This window comes from Pogoniulus pusillus, chromosome 23 (genome assembly GCF_015220805.1).
Source record: "Pogoniulus pusillus isolate bPogPus1 chromosome 23, bPogPus1.pri, whole genome shotgun sequence".
NCBI classification, from domain to species: domain Eukaryota; kingdom Metazoa; phylum Chordata; class Aves; order Piciformes; family Lybiidae; genus Pogoniulus; species Pogoniulus pusillus.
The window spans coordinates 8,763,295-8,788,364 of record NC_087286.1 but is presented as its reverse complement, the minus strand read 5'-3'; the positions used below and the strand labels follow the sequence as shown (position 1 = coordinate 8,788,364).

The 25,070-nt window shown below is 42.2% G+C and overlaps 1 protein-coding gene across 3 annotated transcripts in view; it reads left to right on the top strand.

The window, feature by feature from the left end:
• Window positions 1-25,070, top strand: part of ARMC3 (armadillo repeat containing 3) — a 69,875-nt gene that overhangs the window by 4,982 nt on the left and 39,823 nt on the right. For all 3 annotated transcript variants that reach the window (XM_064162945.1, XM_064162944.1, XM_064162946.1), the window contains exons 2-9: window positions 854-902; window positions 5,963-6,080; window positions 8,368-8,493; window positions 9,396-9,464; window positions 9,793-9,968; window positions 12,157-12,351; window positions 13,653-13,836; window positions 24,816-24,968. In XM_064162945.1, coding sequence (XP_064019015.1) covers window positions 855-902; window positions 5,963-6,080; window positions 8,368-8,493; window positions 9,396-9,464; window positions 9,793-9,968; window positions 12,157-12,351; window positions 13,653-13,836; window positions 24,816-24,968 — 1,069 coding nt within the window. In that variant the 5' untranslated portion in view covers window position 854. The remainder of the gene's footprint in view (window positions 1-853; window positions 903-5,962; window positions 6,081-8,367; window positions 8,494-9,395; window positions 9,465-9,792; window positions 9,969-12,156; window positions 12,352-13,652; window positions 13,837-24,815; window positions 24,969-25,070) is intronic.

Genomic DNA, 25,070 nt, shown 5'->3' with positions numbered 1-25,070 from the left:
TTCACAAGCATAAAGCAGTTTGGAGCTCTAGTCTCTCAAAACTATAATTAGTGACCTGCCTATGAAGTTTAAATTTCAGATGTTCTGTTCTGCTGGCTCCTGTTGCTCTTTCCTTTTGTCTGTAGGTTATATGGAAGGCTGTTCTTAAGTTTTGCAAGCCACACAAAATTAGGTCTATGTGAGGTATTACATCTATATGCTTCAGGAGATACTATTAGATAGAGCTGAGAGGCTCTTCCTGATTCACGTGCGCATGTATACAATTAGTGCCCAAAAAGCAGAAACTGTATTTGGTGTAATGCAGCTTTTAAAACCAGTGAAATTGGTGCTGTGCAGAACAGTTTCTTAATTCCTGCAGGTCTGATTTTTGTCCTCTGTGACAATATAGACAGAGAATTAAAATTTAATCTGATCCACATTTCCAAGGTGGAACTTGTTTGTGCATTCCATAGTTGGATGGAATGTTTGCCAGCATAGAATGTGTAGACAAACATGGGGAACCCCCCTAGTAGGACCTTCAAGTGATCTATAGATGCAGATAAAACTCACTTAAAGAATCCCTATGTTTGTACCACATTACAGCTTGAGCCTGTGATGTCTCAGATCTCTCTTTTGTGGGCAGATGTATTTTACCAAGCATTTGCCAGTGCTAAAAAGTTTGGTTTGCTTATAAGGGACATGTAGAAAAAAACTGTCAAAGAAAGGTTCAAATTGATTAACTGGCTGAAATGAATGAGAAAGTCTGGCTTGCAAGCTTTCCTAAGTCACTGGGAAACTGATTCCTATAAAACACAGAAGGGATTCTGTTTGTCTGCTTTTATTTGTTGTTGTTGTTTTTCTTTTTGCTTTTCAGGATGGGTAAAAAAGGAAAGAAGGAAGTAGAGCCTCCACCCAAGGATGTGGTAAGTTTGTAAACTGCTGTGTGCTATAAAATACACTTTACACAATTATAGGCCCAGCTCTACCATCTTTACATGGTTCATTACTCTCCTGACTTACCCCACATCATTCCAAAACTGTCTTTTAAAGATGATTCTCTCTCTGCTTTTCTTGGCCAGCAGACAAACCAGAGTGACTAGGCCTGTAGAGATTGTTGTCTTTGGCAGGCTTTGCAAACAGCAATGTATGAAACAACCCAGGCTGCTTCTGATTTGAAGCAGAATATTAGCTTTCCATGTGTAAAAATCAAAGAAGGGAGAACAGTGACCTGAAATCTCTCTTTTCAGCTGAGGAGACATCCCCTTTCTTTAAGGACAGAAGAGTTAATAGCCTAGATGTAGCTGCAGATTATTTTCTTTTTTACTGAATTAAAAATTTTAGAGATGTTTTGAATGACACTACTGTGTGGATCTTCTGCAAAGATAGGAGCAAGTTCTTCAGCATGAGAGTGGTGAGAGCCTGGAATGGGTTGGCCAGGGAGGTGCTTGAGGCCCCATCTCTGGAGGTGTTTAAGGCCAGGCTGGATGAGGCTCTGGCCAGCCTGATCTAGGGTAGGATGTCCCTGCCCATGGCAGGGGGGTTGGAACTAGGTGATCCTTGTGGTCCCTTCCAACCCTGACTGATTCTATGATTCTATGGTTCTATCCGCTTTGCATTGGTGAGGCCTCATCCGGAGTGCTGTGTCCAGTTCACTCCAGCTCAAGAAGGACAAAGAACCACTGGAGAGAGTCCCTCAGAGGGTTGCTAAGATGCTGAGGGGACTGGAACATCTCCCATATGAGGACAGGCTGAGAGAGATGTGGATGGTTAGCTTGGAGAAGAGGAGGCTGAGTGGGATCTGTTGTAGGTTGGGAACTATAGAGCTAAAAATCCTCTAGGGACTAGAGGAGTTTAGGGGGGTGGACACAGGAAAGTATATAATTGTTACTCAATCCCACAACTCTGCTATCTCTTTACAAGCTGGCAGCAAAGCCAACTCATTTGCCTTTCCTCTCCCTCCTGCCTGCTGTCTCTGGCGGGAGCTACTCGTCTTGGTAAACATGTAAGGAGTGGGCCTGGTTGTGGCCTCCAGAGGCCTTGTCTGGGCCTATGGGTGGCAGAGGTGCTGGGTGGGCAGGAGAGGAGCACCAGGGATTCTAGGTTGGTTTGGGGTTGGGGGGATGCTATGTATCCTGTGTATGCTCTGTAATTCTTTTCTGTATCTTTCTTGCCAGATATAATTCTGTATTTGTTTCCAATCTGTTTGAGAGCCTCCCATTCTGTCTGCTCTTTTAAAGTCATGACAGGATCTCACAAACACCTGAGAGGTGGGTGTCAGGAGCCCATGTTCTCAGTGCTCCCCAGTGACAGGACAAGAGGTAATGGGCATCAATTTGAACACAGGAAATTCCATCTAAACATGAGGAGGAACTTCTTTACTTTGAGGTTGAGAGAGCACTGGAACAGGCTGCCCAGAGAGGTTGTGGAGTCTCTGTCTCTTGTGACTTCCAAGGCTCACCTGGACATTCTCCTATGTGACCTGCTTTAGGTGACCCTGCCCTGGCATGGAGTTTAGACTTCAGAGGTCACTTCCAACCCCTACCATTCTGTGACTCTGTGATTGTAGGGTTCTGTGTCTTTAGCAGAATCTCAGGCTTTTCAGGTATCAGTGGAATGGCACAGTAAGAAGTCCATGAGCTGAAGTCAAATATGGAATAATGGAATATGTTTTTTTCCCCCCAAGGTTAGACACACTGCTCAAAAAAAACTTGAATGGATTTGTCTGTAAAGAGTGACAGTACTGCAAGAGCTCTTTCAAAGGTCATAGGAAAGTTAATTAGTAAAAACTACATCACAGCTTCAATACTGAATAAGCATGAACAGTTTTGACTAAGTAATGTCTAATAGCCACGAAGTCACTGAGGCATAGCAATGAATACCAGGTTTTGCCTGACTCCTCTGTGCAAAATCAGTGTTACAAACACAACTCAGAAGCTCCAATTAATACTAAATCCTCATGAAAGGAGACTTGACAGAGAACTTCAGCATGAGAGGATAAATTGGTCTAAAGGAGTTTCTGTATGGAGTAACCTAGAAAACCAGAAGGACATGCAAAGAAGTTGTACATGGATAGGACTAATTAAAACTAACTATTTTTACAGTCCAGGAAGGAAAATTAAAAGGCATGACATTGAATTGAAGGCATCTAGAGGAGCTAATGCTCCCTGAGTAACAGAAGTTTACTTTTTAAGTAAATATTTAGGAAGTCAGCACCACACTTTCTAGATCCAGAAGACCTGAGTAGAGTTTGTGAAGAAAAGTCTGGTACAGCCTAAAAACTACTACAGCAAACTGTGAATGTTGGTAGAAAAGGTACTCAGCAACTGAAAGTGTTAAACTTACAGAAAAAGATCAGTAAAGCTATGGAAAAAAAAAAAAAGAATTGGGAAGAGTAAAGTCCAGGTGGCATCTGCATTTTTTGGCTTAGTTTTTGCCCATATTGTACTTAAGGCTAGCATATTTTTTTTCAGGACTTCTGTCAGAAGTGAAAAGAAAAAAAAACAACAGAAAACAAAACCAGAATGTTGCATAGTGAAGCAATATTAAATATGAAAATAGATCATTGATTAGTTGTAACTGTCAACCAAGAGAGAATATTGCTAACAGAGGTTATGTAAAATCAAATCTCAACCCCTTAAATTTCACCTGGTATTTCAGATGGCAGGAAATGAGATGCAGGCAAAATCAAAGATATATGAGCTATTATCTTCTGATTGATAATCTGCTTATAAAAATGTCAGGTCCAAGAAAAGATAATGTGGACAGGCTTATGAAAGAGGGCCTTTGTGCATGGGGAGTGTTCTGAGAATACACAGTGGTGCTGCAGATGACCACCAATCTTCATAGATTTCTAAGAACAGGTGGGAAACACATCTCTTAGCCTAACCACTGCCTGTATGCTCCAGATAGCCTTTCTGAGGACTCTGCTTTCCCTGCCTTTCATGGTTTGTCTTTTGTTATTTTGTGTTCTGAGAACTGGACTTCTCCAGGAAAAAATATCTCTGTGTGGATGACCTCAGGCAGTAATTCAGGCAGATCAAATACATGTTTGGTGCACATTTTGAATGCCATTAATAGTTCCGATGCTTCTATCTCAAAAAAGGTACAGCTGAACTATTGCAGAGTATTAAGAAAGGCAGAAAGGATGACCAGAGTGGCTTCTGTATTAGGAAAGATCAAAGAGAGCAGCCTGAAAATGATGTGACTGTGAAGAGGAAGATATAGAAAGTTATGAAATTAGGATGATATTGAGAAGGCAAATGGGTGTGGATGAACTGTGGGAGGGTGAATAAAATTATCTGGGGGTAGTTTTAAAATGAAGGCACAACTATTCATGGGAATGATTAACTGTGACACTTGTGTCTCAGAATATTAAGGATAGCTAAAATGCAAGTGGCTTCAAAAATCGCTTAGTAAATAATGTGGTGGAGAATTTATCTTGGACTTGTTGAATAGAGAGACAGAATCTCCAGCTCAGCAGTTCTCCAGGTTGTAGGGTGCTGGATCCTGGGAGGGGATATAAGCCAAATGTAAGAGTCTGCCTGCCCACACCTTTTACTGGCCTTTGTGGGAGACAGGGTGCTGGGCTAGGTGCATCTTTGGTCTGACTGGGAGTGTATTTTGTACTGCCTTCAGTTGCAACTAAGTTAAGTTGATGGAAGCCAAAAAACACCCGAGGATTTTTTGCAGTTTTTAATGGCTTTGAAATCAACTGTACACAAAAATCATGATCAAAGACACAAGGATGTTTTTGAATTAGAGCTTTCTTTTTTGTTTAGCTTGCTGTATCTTAATACTAAATGAATGTCAGAAATGTTGCTTGTAAACTATTTGAATTGCTGTATTTCATTCACAATCATAACTCCAGGACTAATATTCTGGCATGTAGTCTGTCCTGTGCCTGCCATTAAAGGAAGGGTCTGCAGTGATGTGTGAAGAATAAAGAGCAAGCCTTGATTATTTTTTTTTTCAATGAAACAAAACAGAGAGGGGAGCTCCAGCTATGCTGACAATATCATTACCAACCTCACAGCCAGTTCTATGACAGCTTGGACAATACTACATCCCAGCAAATCACTGACTTGCTCAGGCCTCTGACTACTTAAATATACATTGATTTCAGTGACTTTTTTTACTGTCTTCAGACAGTAGTAGAACCATAGAACCATTTGTTTGGAAAAGGCCTTTAAAATCATAGAGTGCAACTATTATGTAACCCTACCAAGGCTGGTGCTAAAGCATGTCCTTCAGCAACACATCTCTGCCTCTTTGAAATACCTCCAGGGAAGGGGGATTCAAGCACCTCCCTGGGCAGCCTGTGCCAGTGCCTGAGAACCCTTTTGGGGAAGAAGTTTTTTCTAATCTCCAACGTAAACCTCCCCTGGTGCCATTCCTCTTATCCTATCAGTTGTTACCAGGGAGAAGAGACCAACCCCAGCCTGGCTCCAGCCTCTCTTCAGGGAGTTATAGAGAGCAACGAGGTCTCACTTCAGCCTCCTTTTCTCCTGACTGAACACCCCCAGCTCCCTCAGCTGTTCCTCACCAGCCCTGTTCTCCAGACCTTTCACCAGCATCGTTGCCTTTGTCTGGACCTGCTCCAGCTTCTCAATGTTTTTCTTTGAATGACTGGCCCAAAGCTGATCTCAGTACTCAAGCTAAGGCCAAGTACAGAGGGACAATTAATTCTTTGGACCTGCTGGTCACATTGATTGCATAGTTTGTTGCCTTCTGGAGTTCCTAGAAGTACAGAGAAGCCTCAAGGTTTTCCCAAAATCTTTATACAGCACGAAATCTTGATTACATTTGGAGTTCAATTACTCTTTCTTCTTTTTTCAACATCTCAAATTATTATTAATAATAATAATAATTACTATTTTTATTTCAGTGTAGATTACTAACCAGATTAATTCATCTAATGATATTTGGGAGGCTACTACAGCACGCAGAAGGGTCACTGTAAATCAAACTGTTCTTTTCTTTGTAGTTTGATCCTTTATTGATTGAAAGCAAAACAGCAGCAACAGTTGTGCTAATGCTGAGTTCACCTGAAGAGGAAATTTTGGCCAAAGCATGCGATGCTCTATATAAATTTGCATCAAAAGGTTAGTCTCTTTGCAAGGAGCTTTCATTTGCATTGCTTGGAATTTGATAGCAATTCACTATTTTTGAGGGGGGTTAATTTCACTTCAAAGATCTCTGTCAAGATTTTGGGAGTTTTCTGAAATATCTGTAACCCTGTATCTGCAGTTTACATGAAGGAAATTTTGCTGACTGTGTTGCAGAATCTTCTATTCTCTGTTTAGTAGTTTGTTTTAAGTAAAACCTAGATCTGTTTTATTGCAAGCAACAGACCTGCACCTGGGAAAGAAATTCTCCTTTTTATGTTACAGTTTGAAACTTACATGGCAGTGTAGTTTTCTTTTCAAGATTCAGCTTCCCTGAAAATTACTTTTTTAGCCTATTTCTCTTACTGTTACATATAGCTCTCATGTCAGTGCTTCTGTGACTTAAGATTCATTGGAAACTGCTCAGCCTTCTTTACCAGGCTTATTTCTGTATGTGTTTGGAATCATAACAAGTCTCCAGGAATCTAACTGTTCCAAAGGTGCCTGTAGGTCCTCCCATAGGCCATATTTTAGCTATCCAAAAGACAACTGTATAACAAAGACTCATCACTGGGTAGAACGTAATTTCTTAAGCTACCTCCTACTCATTCCAGTGGTAGACACTGGTAGAATTTGTGGTATAATTAATCTGTTTTAATATTAAGTTTTCATTTAATTTATGTTTTCTTTTAAAATGGCCTTTTTATATACTGCACTGGTGGCAATTACCAGCACTGCTGAAGTTGTGAGAGGAGCTGAAGGCTTTGACAACTGTCTGGGGATCGTTTGGTTCTGGAAGATGTTTAGGTTCAGCTTCATGTGGCAAGGCTGGCTAAATAAGCACTGAGATTTTGAATATGTGAAGAGATATTTTTTGCTGAAAAGATAAATTTTACTCTTGCTGGCTTCTTCCCTCCTGTCCATGGCAAAATATAGTACAGTGCAAGAGGACAGATACTTAATTTTTCTGTTTCTGCTAAATGAGTAATCCTTTAAATGGTTCATGTAAGTATTCCTGCAGTCTTCCATGTGACTAGATTGTAACTTTGCAGCATGGCACAAGAGAAGGAGTTGTTTTCACTTTGCAGTTCTTGAATGTTGCTAATAAATTAAGTTGTATCCCTCAGTGAAAAATAGTTTTTGCATGCTAACTGAGATTATGAGCCTGAGAATGAGCATAGCTCTTCAGTTTCTCCTCGTGTTACTTGTAGCCAGAAAGGGCAGGCATGGCTCTTTAGAAAACTAATTACAAAGCTGTTTTGGGAACTGAGAATAGTAGGGTTTGGATTTTGTTCTTTGGCTTTCAGTGTTTTGATGGGATTTGAGTGAACAGGAGCAGAAAGCTGTATTCGTACAAGGTGTTTCTGTTATTTGTATGGCCAGAGCCTGTTCAGCTGCAAACTGTTCGATTCTCAAGTCATGGAAGTCCTAGGGGGGATTTAATGATTCAAATCCTAGGGGTTGCCTCAATTTGGGATAGTGCAAGTCCACAGAATGAGCTAACTGTTGTTTGGAGGAAAGTAAAACTGGGAGGGAAGAAAAGAGGAAAATAAAATCAGATTCTTAACAATAACCTCCACCTGTCCTTTGCTAAATAGGAAGATGTTCTCTGCAGACTCCTGTTGAGGGTTCAACAGATGGGAGGATCAGTTGGGTCCAGAAGAGGGTCATAAAAATGATAAGGGGGCTGGAACACCCTAAGGACAGGCTGAGGGAGCTGGAGTTGACCAACTTGGAGAAGACTCTAAGGAGACCTGATAGTGGTGTTTTAGTAGTTGAAGTGAGTAGTTGAAGGCTGCAGAGGAACTGTTTACAGGGGCCTGTGTTGGTAGCACAGGGGACAATGTTTTGAAATTAGCTAAGGGCAGATTTAGGCTGGATGTTGTGGGAAATTCTTTGAGATGAGGGTAGTGGAACACTGCAACAGGTTGCCCAGGGAGGTGATTGAGGCCCCATCTCTGGATGTATTCAAGGTCAGGCTCAACAGGGCTCTGGGCAACCTGATCCAGTGGAAAATGCCCCTGCTCACTGCAGACAGGGTTGGACAAGATGACCTTTGGAAGTTACTTCCAACCCAAACCATTCTATGTTGCTGCTGCTATTCCTTGCTACTGTTTGAGACATTTCTATTGGGTATAGATTAGATGATCTGCCATGGTCCTGTCCAGTCCTTTGTTCTTTGGCTCTCCAATCCAATGAAAGGTTGGTGGCTGTTTTATTTTGTTACATCAGAACTGTGACGTTGGTGCCTTTTTATAGACTTTTTAACCAAACTACTCTTCAGGTGATGAAAACAAAGTGACACTTCTTGGTCTTGGGGCAGTGGAACGTCTGTATAAACTCATCTCTCATGAAGATCTGACTGTGCGCAGAAACGCCGTGGTGGTGCTGGGCATCATGTCTTCGAATCGTAAGGGTCTCCTGTTGTGACTGTTTTTCAATGTATGTGAGTGTGGACATCAAAGTAATAGGTGGCCCACATGACAAGAATCCTACATTAATAATCTGGAATAAAGGAACACATTCATCTAGCTTAAACTCCACCCATTTTGAAAAGCAGATACAAGAGAAGTTAGTTTTCCTCTGACTCTTTATTTGGTTTTGACAGGACCAAATTGAAGCAGTTTAATACTGGAATTATCTGTCAAGGCAGAGCCTGACTACCTAAGATGCCCACCTATGTGGACATAGAATCATACAGTCATAGAATGGTAGGGGTTGGAAGTGACCTCAGGAGATCATTGAGTTCAATCCCCCTGCCAAAGCAGGATCACCTAGGGCAGGTCACACAGGAATGTGTCCAGATGGATCTTGAAAGTCTCTGGAGAAGGAGACTCTGCAGCCTGTCTGAGCAGCCTGCTGCAGTGCCCTGTCACTCTCACAACTCTCACACTAAACAAGTTTTTCCTCATGTTGAGGTAGAACTTCCTGTGTTCCAGTTTGTATCTGTTGTCCCTTGTCCTATCACAGAACACCACTGGAAAGAGACTAGCCCCTTCTTCTCAACACCCATCCTTCCAATATTTATAGACATTAGTAAGATCCCCTCTTAGTCTTCTTTCTTCCAGAATACATAATCTCAGGAATAGCTTCAATGAATTTTTGTCAAATAAAGTTGTTTGGTGGTTGAAAATCTCCTCTATGTATTGTAGGCCCATAAATGCTCTTGCTAGAACTTCGGTTGTGTGTCATTCCCAGCCAGATCTTTTTGTCACCCAAGAAGGAACCATAAGTACCTTTCTCGTGGAGCTAAGTCTGTTTCTTTACTCAGCCAAGATTGTCAAGTGAAAGACTTTATTTATTTCATTGTAGATGATGTCAAGAAGCTACTGAAGGAACTGGATGTCACGAGTTCACTTATATCACTGCTGGCACCAGAAGGTAGCTTGCAGTATTCATCCCTTGTGCAAGAATACACTGAGAAATAATTTATAATGGCCTTTTGACTGGGCAATTTAAGCAAATCTTCCTTGTAACTTATGATTCATCTTGCTACAGGTTAAATAGCTAATTGCTTTTATCAGAGCAACTCTGTTACTCACTGAGTAGTGTTTTACATTGTACAACATGTCTATGGAGGTGTTACCTATGATTAAGACCTATTTTTTATTGACTTCTCATAATATTTGATAGCAGTGGATTAGTGAGCAGATACTATGCTGAATAAAACTTGATCAAAAGAGTTTTCTTTTTTTTGCCTTCCTCCTAGAAGATATAGTTATCCATGAATTTGCTACTCTCTGCCTAGCACATATGGCTGTTGAATACACCACAAAAGAACGAATATTTGAGCAAGGTGGATTAGAACCACTCATCAGACTGCTAGATAGCCCTGATCCTGATGTTAAGAAAAATTCAGTTGAATGTATCTACTTCCTGGTACAGGTAATGTTTGTCACTGTTTTAAATTACAGAGGTGGATAAGCACTTCCTCCCCACCTCTGCCAGCTTCTGTGGGTTTTTTATTTCAAACTTCAATTTAAATCAAACTTTAAATTACATTTTCAATTTAAATGAAACTTTACATTTAGATTCAGTTACAAGAAATATCTGAATGTGCTTGATGTGTCCGAAGAAAGGCTACAAGGATGATCAGAGGGATAAAGCTTCTCTCCTACGAGACCAGGCTGAGAGAGTTGGCATTGTTCAGTTTGGTGAAGAGAAGGCTCTGAGAAGACCTTATTGTGGCCTTCCAGTATCTAAAGTGGGCTACAAGAAATCCTGGGAGGGACTTTCTAGTATGTCAGGTAGTGGATAGGACTGGGGGGAAGCTAGAGGAGAGGAGATTTAGATTGGATGTTAGGAAGAAGTTCTTCACCATAAAGGTGATGAAACACTGGAACAGGTTGCCCAGGGAGGGTGGTGGAAGCCTCATCCTTGGAATTTTTTAAGGTCAGGCTGGATGTGGCTCTGGGCAACCTGATCTATTGTAAAGTGTCCTTGCCCGTGTAGAGGGTTGGAACCTTCACAATCCCTGAGGTCCCTTCCAACCCTGACAATTCTGTGATTCTGCCAAATAAAACTTTACATTTATATTTGATTTAAAATTTAAATGAAACACTAAATGTAGGCTAAAATTGAAATTTAGAGTTAAAAATAAATTTAAAAAAAGAAGTTTACATGTTTGGTTTTTTTGCTCTCCAGTGCTCACCAGTGTAGATGAAAACATTGCATAAAAGCCCTTCATTGTTATAGTAATTACAAATAGCACAGAATCACAGAAACACCCAGGTTGGAAAAGACCCTCAGGATCACCAAGTTCAACCAATATGCCTATTCTACAAGGTGTACCCTAAACCATATCCCCAAGCACCACATCCAAATGACTTCTAAACAAATTCAGGGTTGGTGACTCCACCACCTCCCTGGGCAGCACATTCCCTGATTTGACTCTAGTTCTGTTGAACTTAATGCTATTGTCCATGCTGTAGAGTAATATGAGACCAGAATCAGATTCAGATTTTGTTTTTAATTGAATTTGATTTCTTAGTTGGAAAATATGAGTCCTGATAGCAAGAGCTCTAATTTTTCTATCCAAAAGCTTGGAATCACTCTGTAAATTAAAGATTTGGCGATTTGAGTGTGCCTTGTTCTGGCCAGCAAGTCAACAGCCACAGTTTGGAACATCTTTTTAGTGATAGGTGAATGCTGTCAACAGCTCCTTTCCGTGCTGGGAGGAATAGATTTGTTCTTGGCCACTTTCACACCCAGCACTAATGTCATCCATATGCTGCTTAGCAAAAGAATGGTGCATTTGTGTGGCCGGTCTCTTCCACGGCTTAAGCGAATCAAGGCAGTAATGAATTCAGTTTATGGCTCTATCTCTTTCGGGGCATCAGAGCATGTCTATTCAGACTCACATTTTACTCCTTCTCCTTTTTGACTATCTCGCTGTCTTTGTTGCAGGGTATATCTGGATAACTGCACCTGGTGCTTGCTTATATTGATAAGGATAATTGCATGCTGCACATCTGCAATAAGCTATTTAAAAGCAAATTGTAATTTAGTTAATTTCCCCCTCCCCCCCTCCCCATTTTAATATAATCTACTACTGTCTTTCTTATTAAGCTGCATATACACTGTTTAAAATGGACATTTTAAATGGTCATTTTGTAACCATAAGCCAAAAAAAGGTAAAATGAAGCAACTGCAGCAGAGTGGGGAAACTGTTTTGCCCTCACCGAGGGAAATAAAACCAAGGCAACTAAAAAACTTTCTCAAAGAAACAAGTATGCAGAGACAAACATGGCAAAACCTGGAGTAAACAAACTTCCTTTGGCAGCATGAGATTCTGACTGTGTACTGCAGCCATGCAAAAAAAAAAAACAAATAATGGAATTTAAGCTCATATTCAGTTTGATCCTTAGCTGAAAAGAAAGAACCCTTCAGAACTGGAAGTTCTAGAATATTGACCTTTCTTTCTCTCTTTTTCCTTTTTTTTTTTTTTTTTTTTTTTTTTTTTTTTTTTTTTTGTGAGCTTGAAATCAGATTTTTGTTCTTTCAGCAAAGTCTGAAATGGATGTGCTGTTATATTCTCTGTCACTAACACTCTTTGTTGAATATTTTACTACAGGATTTTCAGAGCCGTGCTGCAGCTCGTGCTCTGAATATAATTCCACCCTTGCTGCAACTCCTGGAATCTGAATACCCAGTCATTCAGTTGTTAGCCCTCAAAACCTTAGAAGTAATCAGCAAAGACAGTGAAACCAGGGCAATACTGGGAGAAAATCAAGGATTGGATTGTCTTCTGAAGATACTGGAAACCAATGTAAAGTTTGCTTGCTTGGAAAATTTTGTGTTCTTGCAGCTAATGTTTGTGTGACTAATGAGAAATGTTGTCTGTGTTATGGAAGAGTGACAAAAGAGGAAAGAATTCCTTAGATAGAGCAAACTGTGATAGAGATAAGAAATACTTAGTTTGACGAAGATTGACTGGATTATATCTGCTTGGTTTACTGCTTTATTCCTATTAGCAATCCTGTTGTGTGTTTACTACTGATTTCTATCCATTTATGAGGCTCTGGGCAACCTGATCTAGTTGAGGATGCCCCTGCTTACTGCAGAGGGTGTTGCGCTAGGTGACCTTTGGATGTCTCTTCCAACCCAGACCATTCTGTGATTCTCAAACTGCTGTTAATATCAGAAAAATGCACCATATGGGTTTCTTTTTTTACTATGTTTCCTCCCCCCCCCCCCCCCCCCCCCTTTTTTTTTTAATGATATGCTAAACTCTGGTGCCAGTTCCTAGTCTGAACACAGATTTTTTTTTTTCCCTTTTTGTGAATTTATTCTGGTCAATTGTCTTAAATATCATTTCCCACCTTGGAAATTGCATTGTTCATAGAATCACAGAATGGTTTGGGTTGGAAGTGACCTCCAAAGGTCATCCTAGTCCATCCTTCCTGCAGTGAGCAGGGACATCCTCAACTAGATCAGATTGCCCAAAGCTCTGTCAGGCCTCACCTTGAATATGTCCAGGGATGGAGTTTCAACTAACTCCCTGAGCAACCTGTTCTAGTGTTCCACCGCCCTCATGGTGCAGAACATGTTCCTAATATCCAACCTGAATCTCCTCTTCTCCAGTTCCAAACCATTTTCACTCATCCTATCACTCCAGGCCTTTGGAAACAGACCTTCTGCAGCCTTCTTGTTGGCCCCTTCAGGTAACAGAAGGCTGCTATTAGGTCTCCCCAGAGTTCTGTTATTAGGAGATTTCCTCTTAGTCTTGAGTTCAGATGTCACCAGGGGAAATATGTATGGATAAATTAGTGAGTTTCTTGCAATTTTAAGGTTAACAGTTCCTTCCTGAACACTTACCTAACCAGCTTTGAATTAAATTAAAAACTTTCAGGGTTTTCACAGGGTGTGATAAATTGTGTTGCACCCTAAGGCACATCCAAAACAATGTACAAAAAAATTCAAAGGATTGAAAAGCTGTGCTTTGCAATACCAACAGATTTGCCCAAAAGAAAGTTAGGGCAATTATGCTACAAAATTAAAAGCAAAAAGCATTTTAAACACAGATTAAAAGGTTATTTGTTTGGATTTTTTTTTTTTTTGTCTCATTAGGAATTCAGTGATCTACATGGGGAAGCTCTTGCTGTGTTGGGAAACTGTCTCGAGGATGTGCATGCTCTGCAAATGATTCAGCAAATAGGAGGCCTTAAAAAGCTGCTTTCGTTTGTAGGAGTCTCTACTGTTCCTGATGTTCAGAAGAATGCAGCAAAGGCAATTGCCAAAGCAGCTTATGACTGTATGTGATCTTTTAAAAATCTATGGGCATGAATTTGTTTCTGGAGTAAATTTTCATTCACAATGAAGCCAGCTTATCTAGTTGAGGGTAATAGGTGTGCTGAGGAAAACAGTAGCAAGAATGAATTCATAGAATCATAGGTTCATAGAATGATTAGGATTGGAAGAACCTTAAAGATCATCTAGTTCAAACCTTCCTCTCATGGGCAGGGACACCTTCCATTTTCCCAGGTTGCTTAAGGCTTCATCCAACCTGGCCGTGGACACCTTCAGGAAGGGCGCATCCACAACCTCCCTGGGCAGCCTGTTCCCGTGTCTCACCACCCTCACTGGAAAGAATTCTTCTTAATGCCCAGTCTCAATCTGCCCTGCTCAAATTTAAATCCATTTGCTCTCATTCTTTCACAACAAGCCCTTATAAAAAGCCCTTCCCCATTACAGAATGAGTCTTGCCTATCAGAGCAGCAATTGGATACTAGAACATAAATATACATTTTTTTATATATGTATCTGTATCTATTATATCTATATATCTCCCAGCTGAGTAAGACCTGGGGGTATAGATCCACAGCCAGATGAAAATGAGCCAGTGTGTGACTAGGTGGCCAAGAAGGCCACCAGCATCCTGGCCTGAATCAGGAATAGAGTGACCAACAGGATTAGGGAAGTGATCATCCCCCTGTACTCTGCACTGGGGAGGACACACCTTGAGTGCTGAGATCAGATTTGGGCCCTTCATTACAAGGACACTGAGGTGCTTGAGTGTGTCCAAAGAAGGGCAACAAAGCTGGTGAAGAGTCTGGAGAACAGGGCTGGTGAGTAGCAACTGACAGAAATGGGATTGTTTAGTCTGGAGAAAAGAAGATTGAGGAAAGACCTCAACGCTCTCTTGAAGTCCACGAAAGAGACTGAAGTGAGTACCCTGTGACAGAAGGAGGGGAAATGGCCTCAAGCTGCACATGGGAAGATTTAGGTTGGAGATTAGAAGAAAATTCTTCCCTGAAAGGGTTCTCAACCACTGGCATAGGCTGTTCCAGGAGATGGCTGAATCCCTGTCCCCAGAGGTGTTTGAAAGAGGCAGAGATGTGGAGCTGAGGGACATGGTTTAGCACCAGCCTTGGCAGAGTTAGAGAATGGGTGGACTGGATCATCTTTGAGATCTTTTCTAACCAAAATAATTCCACAATTCTATGTTCTTGCGAATAAAAAGATTCCTTCCTCAAGAAGGAATTTGTCTTCTGCTGAGTGATGCCAGGTAACTGCCATCTTAAGCCACCTTTGCTGGTGCTATTTCTCCTCACTATCAGTCAAGACTTTATCTCCAGCTCACTTCCTTTTTCACACAACTGCTTGTCTATATATCAGGTAATTTAAAATACAAATTCCTTTAACAGAGGACATAGGGAAAAAAGCCTTTTAAATGGTTTGCAGATTAATATTCCCAGTGGACTTAAACAGTTTCTTTGTCATGTGTCTATAATTATTCATCCTATAGTTCTTTTTTAATACATTTTCCTTTATTTCACCAGGGAATTCTGTATTAGGCAGAAGATACCCATCACTTTTTATGCCCACAAGGATGCTCTTTGGATAAAGCTGCATTTAGATAAAGCTGCATTTGAAATTCCTTCCATAGACTGGCGTCTGAGTTGCAACATTTGCCTGGCAGTGCCACAAAAGGCATTGTAAGGAGTCACAGACTTCTGTCTATGGAAGACTTGAATTCTGTCAAGGGATTTTGATGACATTAACTGTGACAGTAGAGCTTAAATATTTAATTCATACTTCTGTCTTTTAATGGTTGAATCATGGCTTTAATTGATCTGTGTTTTACAAATGTGTTATTTAATACATGGCTAAAATAGTCTCTCCTTTCTACACTGTCTCAGACCTCCTTTCCACTCTGCCCATCCTATCTTTCCAATCCTTTTCTCACTTTCCTGAATATTTGTAATTGCTTGGATTGCAAATGATAAATTAAGAGAGTGGGATCTGCCTTTCCTAGTGCTGTGGCTTTCTGTCTGCTTTCATCATTATGTATTGGCAGCTTTGCAAGTCACTGAAAATTATTTTCCTTAATGATTAGGTAGCAAAGTTAAGAAAAAAACCCTCAACTTCTTTCTTTGTGTTTGTTATTTTATTATGCTGCTTAGGGCTGTCACTATCATTTTTATAGTCCTGTGACAGGCTTGTAAGTAGCATGCTAAGCAGATTTATGTTTGCTCATAGTAGTTTCTACTGCATCTTACTCCTTTTTCATATTTCTTTTCAAATAAGCATAGCCTTTTTCCTTTCTTTTTTTTCTCTCACCCCTTCTTTCAGGTTTTGTGGTCTAATATTTTAGCAGCTGTTAGCAGCAGCCTGTCTGAATACTACATTTTTAAAGCACAGTGGCAAGAACTACACATAATATATTACAGGACTGCCTATGATCTTATATCATGGGATGTTACCGTCAGAGAAGATGCATCTTCTTGTCATGCTTCTTTACAAATGGAGTCAATGTGGTTTCATTATAGAGGTTTGCTCTCTTCTTCAGCCTGTGACAGTTGCTGTGGAAGCAATGAGCTGGGAAAATAGATCAAAAGGTTTAAACTATTTGCTTCCAAGCTGTAGAATTTTGGTGACTACCAGTTAGAGCAAAGGGCAACATGTTGTAGTGATGCAGTGGAAAACACAGTCCAGTAAACTTGCTGATTAAGGCAACCCCAGAAAGCAACTAATTTATTCCAGGTACACAGAGCTACTGTGCTAAAGTCAGCCTTCCAGTGGAAAGAAAAGCAGTATTTGGACCATTATAAGAATCAAAGAATCACAAAATGGTAGTGGTTGGAAAGGATCTCTGTTCATTGCTGCTACTAATAGCTGGTGGTATAGATTATGGGATCAGAGAAAAGACTTTTGATGTCTCAAGTTGTGCCAGTGTAAGTATAGGCTGGATGTTAGGAGGAAGTTCTTCACAGAGAGAGTGATTGGCATTGGAATGGGCTGCCCAGGGAGGTAGTGGAGTCACCATCCCTGCAGGTGTTCAAGGAAAGCCTGGATGAGGCACTTAGTGCCATGGTCTAGTTGACTGGATAGGGCTGGGTGCTAGGTTGGACTGGATGATCTTGGAGGTCTCTTCCAACCTGGTTCATTCTATGATTCTATGATTCTATGAAATGCTTGGGCCCAGCCCCCCCTGCCAGAGCAGGATCACCCAAAGCAGATCACATAGGCATGTGTCCAGGTGGGCCTTGAAAGTCTCCAGAGACAGAGACTCTCTGGAGCTGCCTGCTCCAGGGCTCTGCCACCCTCCAAGTAAAGAATTCCCTTCTCACACTGAGAAGGAACTTCCTATGCTCAAGCTGATCCCCATTACCTCTTGTCCTGTCAGTGGGAACCACTGAGAAGACTCCGGGCCCATCTTCCCGTCACCCAGATGTGGTATTTTGGGGTTGTTGTGAAGGGGTTTTGTCTGCGTTTTGGGGTGAGAGATGAGGCTGAATTTTTTACAAGGTTTTAAATAATTTAATATTATATACAAAGAGAATCCCCCCCCCCCAAACTTATATACAGTTAACCCACACAAGTTCTTTGCATGTGGTTTGTGAAATTATTTTACAGAATGTCTATTTACAGCAGGATTAAGGAATTTGGTAGAGGTTTGGAAAGGTTTTGGATAGAGTCTTGTGGCATAAAGTGCCGCTGGTAAAGTCACTGAGGTTTCTTAGCTGCTCAAATCGAGGTTGTTCAGTTGCTCACTAATTGGAGTCAGTCTCTGTGGTCCCGAATACGTGTAGTGAAAGCCACGTGGCTGATCCTCGTGGATCTAAATAGCTCAGTTCGGATATTGGCGCGCTGAGAAGGTTCCGTGGCTGCGATGGGGCTGGAGCGGCGACGGGTCGGGAGTGGCGGCCGGCTGGGAGCGCCTCGGTCGATAGCCCACTGCACCGGTGCCAAGCACCGTGGGATGGAGTCACATACGGCGGTAGTGCCCAGGTGGCCAAGAGAGCCAGTGGCATCCTGGCCTGCATCAGGAATGGTGTGGTCAGCAGGAGCAGGGAGGTCATTCTGCCCCTGTACTCTGCACTGGTTAGACCACACCTTGAGTACTGTGTTCAGTTCTGGGCCCCCCAGTTTAGAAGGGACATTGAGATGCTTGAGCGTGTCCAGAGAAGGGCGACGAGGCTGGGGAGAGGCCTCGAGCACAAACCCTATGAGGAGAGGCTGAGGGAGCTGGGATTGGTTAGCCTGGAGAAGAGGAGGCTCAGAGGTGAGCTTATTGCTGTCTGCAACTACCTGAGGGGAGGTTGTGGCCAGGAGGAGGTTGCTCTCTTCTCTCAGGTGGCCAGCGCCAGAACGAGAGGACACAGCCTCAGGCTGTGCCAGGGGAGATTTAGGCTGGAGGTGAGGAGAAAGTTCTTCACTGAGAGAGTCATTGGACACTGGAATGGGCTGCCTGGGGAGGTGGTGGAGTCGCTGTCCCTGGGGCTGTTCAAGGCAAGGTTGGACGTGGCACTTGGTGCCATGGTCTAGCCTTGAGCTCTGTGGTAAAGGGTTGGACTTGATGATCTGTGAGGTCTCTTCCAACCCTGATGATACTGTGATACTGTGATAGTGGCCCCAGGCAGTGAAGAGGCTAGGAGCAGTGGGTGGAGGAGGGTGGCAGGAGCACTGAATTGCCCTGTTTATGAGATGTGGGCCGAGATTGATGGTCCTTCGGCCACAATACTGTCCAATAAGTGTCTGGCAGCAGGCCAAAACATGCCAAATAAGGTAGAGTCCACAGGTCCCATACCCGCAAATATGGAGAGAGCACAGGTGAGCCACATGCTGAGCGCGTGGGCTTATGCAACCTGTTTACATCAACCATATAACCAGGGCAGGCCAGACACTAAGGCACCAGGCTTGTCGTGCTCCTTTGTCTGCTTACTTTGTTTTCCCCTGGTTTGGACAGGAAAACACCTTTCGGTGGGAAAACATGTCCAGGCAAGCATAGGCCTGTTAACAAGCCCATCTGGGCCTATGTGGCTCTCCACCACAGGGCCCCAGGCTTCCTTAAGACGACCATAGAGACAAAGCCGTGTCCAGAGGCCGGACCTGGCTGTCCAGGATATTGTAACACTGTTGTTCTAGTCTGCTTTGCAGTATCCCAGGTTATAAGGCAGTGCCTGGCTGATCCTGCTCTCTTCTCCTCCCTGCCTTTCCTGCCTTCACTTCTCCCTGGGCAGAGCAGCATCCCTCGCTGTCTGCTGGTGAGTGTGTGGGCGCTGGCTGCTGGCTGGCAGGGCATTTTGAGCTGCCCCATGTGGCCTGCTGAGGCAGGGAGGGCACTTTTGGCCTGCTCTCAGTCCTGCTGAGGATGGAAGGGGTGGAGGATTCTAAAAGGTCTCAGACTGATAGACTTGGCCTAGTTTGTGAATGTATTCACTCTACCTGATTGCCTTTTGCATATATGCACCTGAAAATAGCATCTCCCTTTAAACTTCCAATCAGTGTGCAGCATTTTTGTTTTAACTCCCCAAAAGGAGTAAATATCATTTCTGTCCTCCAGCCCCAAGTAGCTACACTGGGAAACCAATGTCTCAGATATTTGTGGGCATTAATAAGATCCCTCCTGACCCTCTTCTCCAAGCTAACCAGCCCGGGCTCTCTCAGCCTTTCCTCATATGAGAGATGTTCCAGTGCCCTCAGCATCCTAGTGCCAAAAGGAACAGAGCTATCAGTTCTTGTCTGTGTTTTTGGATTCTAAACACTGAACAGCCTGTTCAAACTGCAGCAGTAATGGCTCACAGAATGTCAGGGGCTGGGAAGGACCTCAAAAGCCAGAGCAGGATCGCCTAGACCAAATCACACAGGAACACATCCAGGCAGGTTTTGAATATCTCCAGAGAAGGAGACTCCACAGTCCTCCTGAGCAGCCTGTGCCAGTGTTCTGTCACCCTCACAGGGAAAAATTCCTCCTCATTGCTTTCTACAACTACCTGAAGGGAAGTATTAGCCAGGTGGGGTTGGTCTTTTCTCCCAGACAACCAGCAATAGAACAAGGGGACACAGTCTCAAGTTGTGCCAGGGGAGGTATAGGCTGGATGTTAGGAGGAAGTTCTTCACAGAGAGAGTGATTGGCATTGGAATGGGGTGTCCAGGGAGGTGGTGGAGTTGCTGTCCCTGAAGGTCTTCAAGAAAAGACTGGATGAGGCACTTAGTGCCATGGTCTATATGATTGTATAGGGCTGGGTGATAGGTTGGCCTGGATGATCTTTGACATCTCTTCCAACCTGGTTGATTCTATGATTCTATGATGTTTCTATGCCTCAGCTTCCACCCATTGCCCCTTGTCCTGTCACTGGACATCACTCAGCAGAGCCTGGCTATGTCTGCTATAATAACACTTGCCTTGTTGTAAAACCAACACAACTCTAAGATCTCTTACAAGCTTTCCAGTAAATGTAGAGTAGCCATACAGTAGCCCTTCTTCTTCAGGTTTACTAGTGGTGGTTGCAACTTACCTACAGCTCCTGCATACCTGAGGGAAAAAAAAATCTGCTTTCCATTGGAATGAAAACTATGTTTCTGCTGTGATATCTGGGGTTTTAATCCTGAGCATGCAGCAGTGCCTGGTTTTGAAATGATTACTGTTTACAGATATTTAGCTTTGTTATTTTCCTTATAAATAGGATTATACCAAACAGTTTTGGTCTGTGTCCCTTCCAGCCCTGTTGGAAAGGGTCTCCTCTAACTTGTTGTTGTTGTTGTAAGACAGAGGTATCCCTCAAGAGCTGTTCTCAGACATCAGGAGAAATTTCATGGTACACACACTGTATTCCATTTTAAATAGCACCTTTAGGTTGCTGTTCTAAGTAAGTTAAAATTGATCATATGCCCATGCATAATCATTATCTGTTTGCCCCTGACAATTCGTTTTGTTCTGTAACATCATTTTGAGTTTGATATATGAATTTATCAATGGTTTTATTTTGTATGCTCAGAAATACAGTGGTGAATTTTAATGTGATTGCCTCCTTGCCCAGCAAATAATGTGGTCACTTCAGAATGCAAAATATCATTTATTGAATATCTGTGAGTCGTTTATCTGGACTGTGCATTAAGGAGGACCTGACAATGCCAGACACCAGCAGCAACAAAGTGCTATGGAGTCTGTATGGTTGAAGTGGTGATCAGGATAATTTGAGTTTGGCCTTACCCTCCCAAACTTGTAGTTTGAAGCTCTCTCTGTTGCTTTCATGTATCTGAGCAAAAATCCTTTGAAAATAGAGCATTCTAAACATGATCAGAGATGATGAAGTTGATCAGAGGGCTGGAGCACCTTCCCTATGGGGACAGGCTGCAAGAGTTGAGGCTGCTCAGCATGGAGAAAAACAAGGCTCCAGGGAGTCCTCAGAGCAGTCTTCCAGTGCCTGAAGTGGGCTAAAAGAGAGCTGGGGAGGAATTTTTCACAAGGACTTGTAGTGATAGGATGAAGGGCAATGGCTTGAAGTTAGAGCAGGGTAGATTTGCACTGGATATTAGGAAGAAATTCTTTCCAGTGAGGGCTGGCACAGATTGTCCAGGGAGGCTGTGGATGCTCCCTCCCTGGAAGTGTTCAAGGCCAGGTTGGATGAGGCTTTGAGTGACCTGTTCTAGTGGAAGGTGTCCCTGCCAATGGCATGGGGGTTGGAACTAGATGATGTTTAAGGTCCTTTCCAACCCAAACCATTCTGTGATTTTGTGATTCTGAGATTCTGTGATTCTATGATCCTCTGCCTCTATGCTCTGGAGCCTGGTTAATATGATTTTTCATAGTGCAGGTTCTTTATTTGCCTAGGTTATCTCAAATCAAGATCAAGGAGAGGACATTACAGTATTTAACGTGAAATTTTCTCCACTTGAAATGGGTACATAAGTAATACCATAAGGTGATGAGAGTGAGCTGGACAGATTAATCACTAAAAAGTCTGATCATGATTTTGGGATAAGAAGGAAAAATAGGAAAATAGATTGAAAATTTATTGAAAGAAATAAATATTGAAAATACATTGAAAAATACATTGGCTCATGATGGGGTCCATGCATGGAAGGCTGGACAGAAATGATGGTATCCCAGACTATTTTTGTTGAGAGTGCCAGAGTATTTTGCTTCAAGTTAAATTAATCTTTTCAAATTGCTAACAAATCAAGGACCTCATCACTGTAAATTGAGTGTTGTCACTGACATGATAGCTGCTTAAATATAAAGGATGCTTCTCAGTTGTACATTGTTCTCCATAGTAGAAGAAATAACTTGTACAGAGAGGTGATCATCAGCAAACTCATCCCTTAAAACTGGCACTTGGATCTTAAAATATTAGTAATTTTCTTCTGCCTAGCTGGCTTAATATAGCTGAATCCTCTTTACCATAAATTCAGATCCAAAAATCTGGTTTTCCACATTACTGAAAGAATTCTTTAGTCTGTTTAAAAAAAAAATATTTTAAATCACCAATTTAAGTCCTTCAGGTTTATTATTGTTGTCATTTTTGTTGTTATTATTCCATATAGGCATAAAATATCTTTAGAGTTAAATGCATGCCCATCATCATAACTGCTTTTAAAAGCAAAAATAGTTCAAAAGAAAATCTGTATAGTAATAAACAGCTGGTTGTACAAGAACCAAATTCCTGAGGCATGAAGAACCCCTAGAGATGATTATTAGGTACTATGAACTGCTTCAGCAAGCAGCAGGTCAACATCTTACTTGATAACTTGTCCATGCAGTCTCTAATCCCAGTTCAAGCCTTGGTATGAATCAAGGTTATGGCCAAGGTTCTGCTGTCACTTAAATTTCTTTCTGTTTTGGTGCATCTTTTGCTTTGTGGCTTCAGTTTTATGCTGACAATGGTGAAGCTGGGCTCTTGATGGTGAGGCTGGGCTCTTTGCTCCAGTGCCCAGTGACAGGACAAGAGGCACTGGATGCAAACTACAGCACAGAAGGTTTGACTTGGCCTTAAGGAAAAGCTCTGCTGTGAGGGTGCTGGAGCCCTGGAGCAGACTGCCCAGAGAGGTTGTGGAGTCTCCTTCTTTGGAGACTTTCCAAACTCATCTGACACATTCCTGTGCAACCTGCTGTAGGCTAGCCTGCTTTAGCAAGGGGGTTAGTTAGATAATCTCCAAAGATCACTTTCAACCCCTGTGATGCTGTGATTTTAAAGATATTTAAAACTGAGCTTAAGAGGTGAGAGTGGTAGACTGTATCATGGGTGTACAGAGTCATTTCTGCTGGGACTGAGTTTTCCATCCAGCTGTGTTTTCATTGGCCTTGTGGGCTTCTGTTTGTTTTACTTTTCTTCACTCCAGCTTCAGTTCTGTTTTAAAGATTTCCAGTATTTTTCTTTCCTCTTACAACTCTTTATTTGTAAGACAGAAGTCTAAACAAGAGAAAGCTCCTCCAAAGCATTATTAAGCATTGGTGAGATTTCCAAGTCCTTCTGACTTCTGAGTTGCTGAATTTCTACCACGTAGGAAGAATGTAATTGATCCACTTTAAACAATGCATCTGGTTAAATGTTTATTGATCCCCACAACTATAGAGCTGTGCTGGCTAATACTTTCTGGCTGAGAAAGTTTGACTCAGAGCTCTTTCTGATACACACTTTTGATCTCATCTGTTTGGGGTGAGTGAAGCTTTTTGTGTCATTGTCTGTAATTTCTCTTTTTTTAGCTGCTGGATGCTGTGACTTGTATAGTGGAAGGGAGCATCTATGTATTTCCTTAGTCATAGCTGACCAGTGCAGTGCAGATCAGCAGTCATCCCTGTGGCACCAGGTTAAAACACACAATTGAAATTCTCTGCAAGGTGTTTAGTAATGAAGAATTACAAGCTGTGCAGAATATAAGTCAACTTTTAACATCCCTTGCCTTTTTCTGCTTGTTCCAGCATGCTAACTGGTGCTCCAGCAAACTCACTTGTATGTTTACTAGTATGTTCTTCAGGTTTTTGCATTTTGACTTTGTCCAGCATAAATCAAAGTTAAGCATGATCCTGAGAAGGTGTGATCTGTTGAACTGGAAGAACTGTTTTCATCAAGCCTGTATGCATTCTGTGGTTTTATGTCTCAGGGAGAACAAACTTTGCCTTCTCTTGGGCTATATCTATTTAAAGCTGAATTGAATAGTCATCCTTTGGGCTTGATTCAGAGTTCACTGAAATCTAACAGGGTTTGGATCAGGTCCTTTGTGCACATTTCTTACTTGCTGGTGCCTCTGTTACCAAAATATTTCCATTTCCATGGTATCAAAAGCCAGTGTTATGTTGGAAGCACCTATATGAAACCAAGTTCTTATTCTTCCACTGATACACATACAGATTAATCATAGAATGGTTTAGGTTAGAGGAGACCTTAAAGATCATCTGCTTTCAGCCCCCTTTCCATGGGCAGGGACACCTTCCACTAGAATAGGTTGCTTAAAGGCTCATCCAACCTGGCCTTGAACACCTCCAGAGAGGAGGCATCCACAACCTCCCTGGGCAACCTGTTCCAGTGTTTCACCACCCTCACTGGAAAGAATTTCTTCCTAATCTCCAGTTTACATCTGCTCTCTTCCAGCATCAATCCATCCCTTCTTGTCCTATCACTTCAAGTCCTTGTAAAAAGTCCTCCCCCAGCTCTCCTGTAGCCCCTTCAGGTAATGGAACGGTGCTCGAAGGTCTCCCTGGAGCCTTTTCTTCTCCACGCTGAATAGCCCCCAACTCTTGAAGCCTGTGCCAATAGGGGAGGTTCTCCAGCTCCTTCAAAATCTTTGTGGCCTCCTCTGGGCCCACTTGAACAGTTCCATGTCCTTCTTGTGCTGGTGGACCCAGAGATGGACACATTACTCCAAGTGGGGTCTCATGAGACCAGAGCAGGGCCAGAATCCTTCCCTTCATCCTGTTGCTCTCACTGCTTTGCATGCAGCCCAGGATACAATTGGCCTTCTGGGCTGCCCGCACACATTAATGCCATTGTTCTTTTGACTTCAAAGCTGAAAACAGAAAAATCTTACATGAGGAAAAGGCTGAGGAATGTCTCATAAAGCTTTTGGAAACTGATAATGATGGAGTTAAAGTTGCTGCTTCCCAAGCAATTTCTGCCATGTGTGAGAACTCAGCTAGCAAGCGAGCATGTGGACTGCAGGGTAAGGTGGGAAGGGGTGCACTGAAAATCTGTGCTTGGCCTTTTATGGAGGAGCATATTGGAGTTTTGCAGAGTGAATAAAGACTAATTTCTACAATTATTC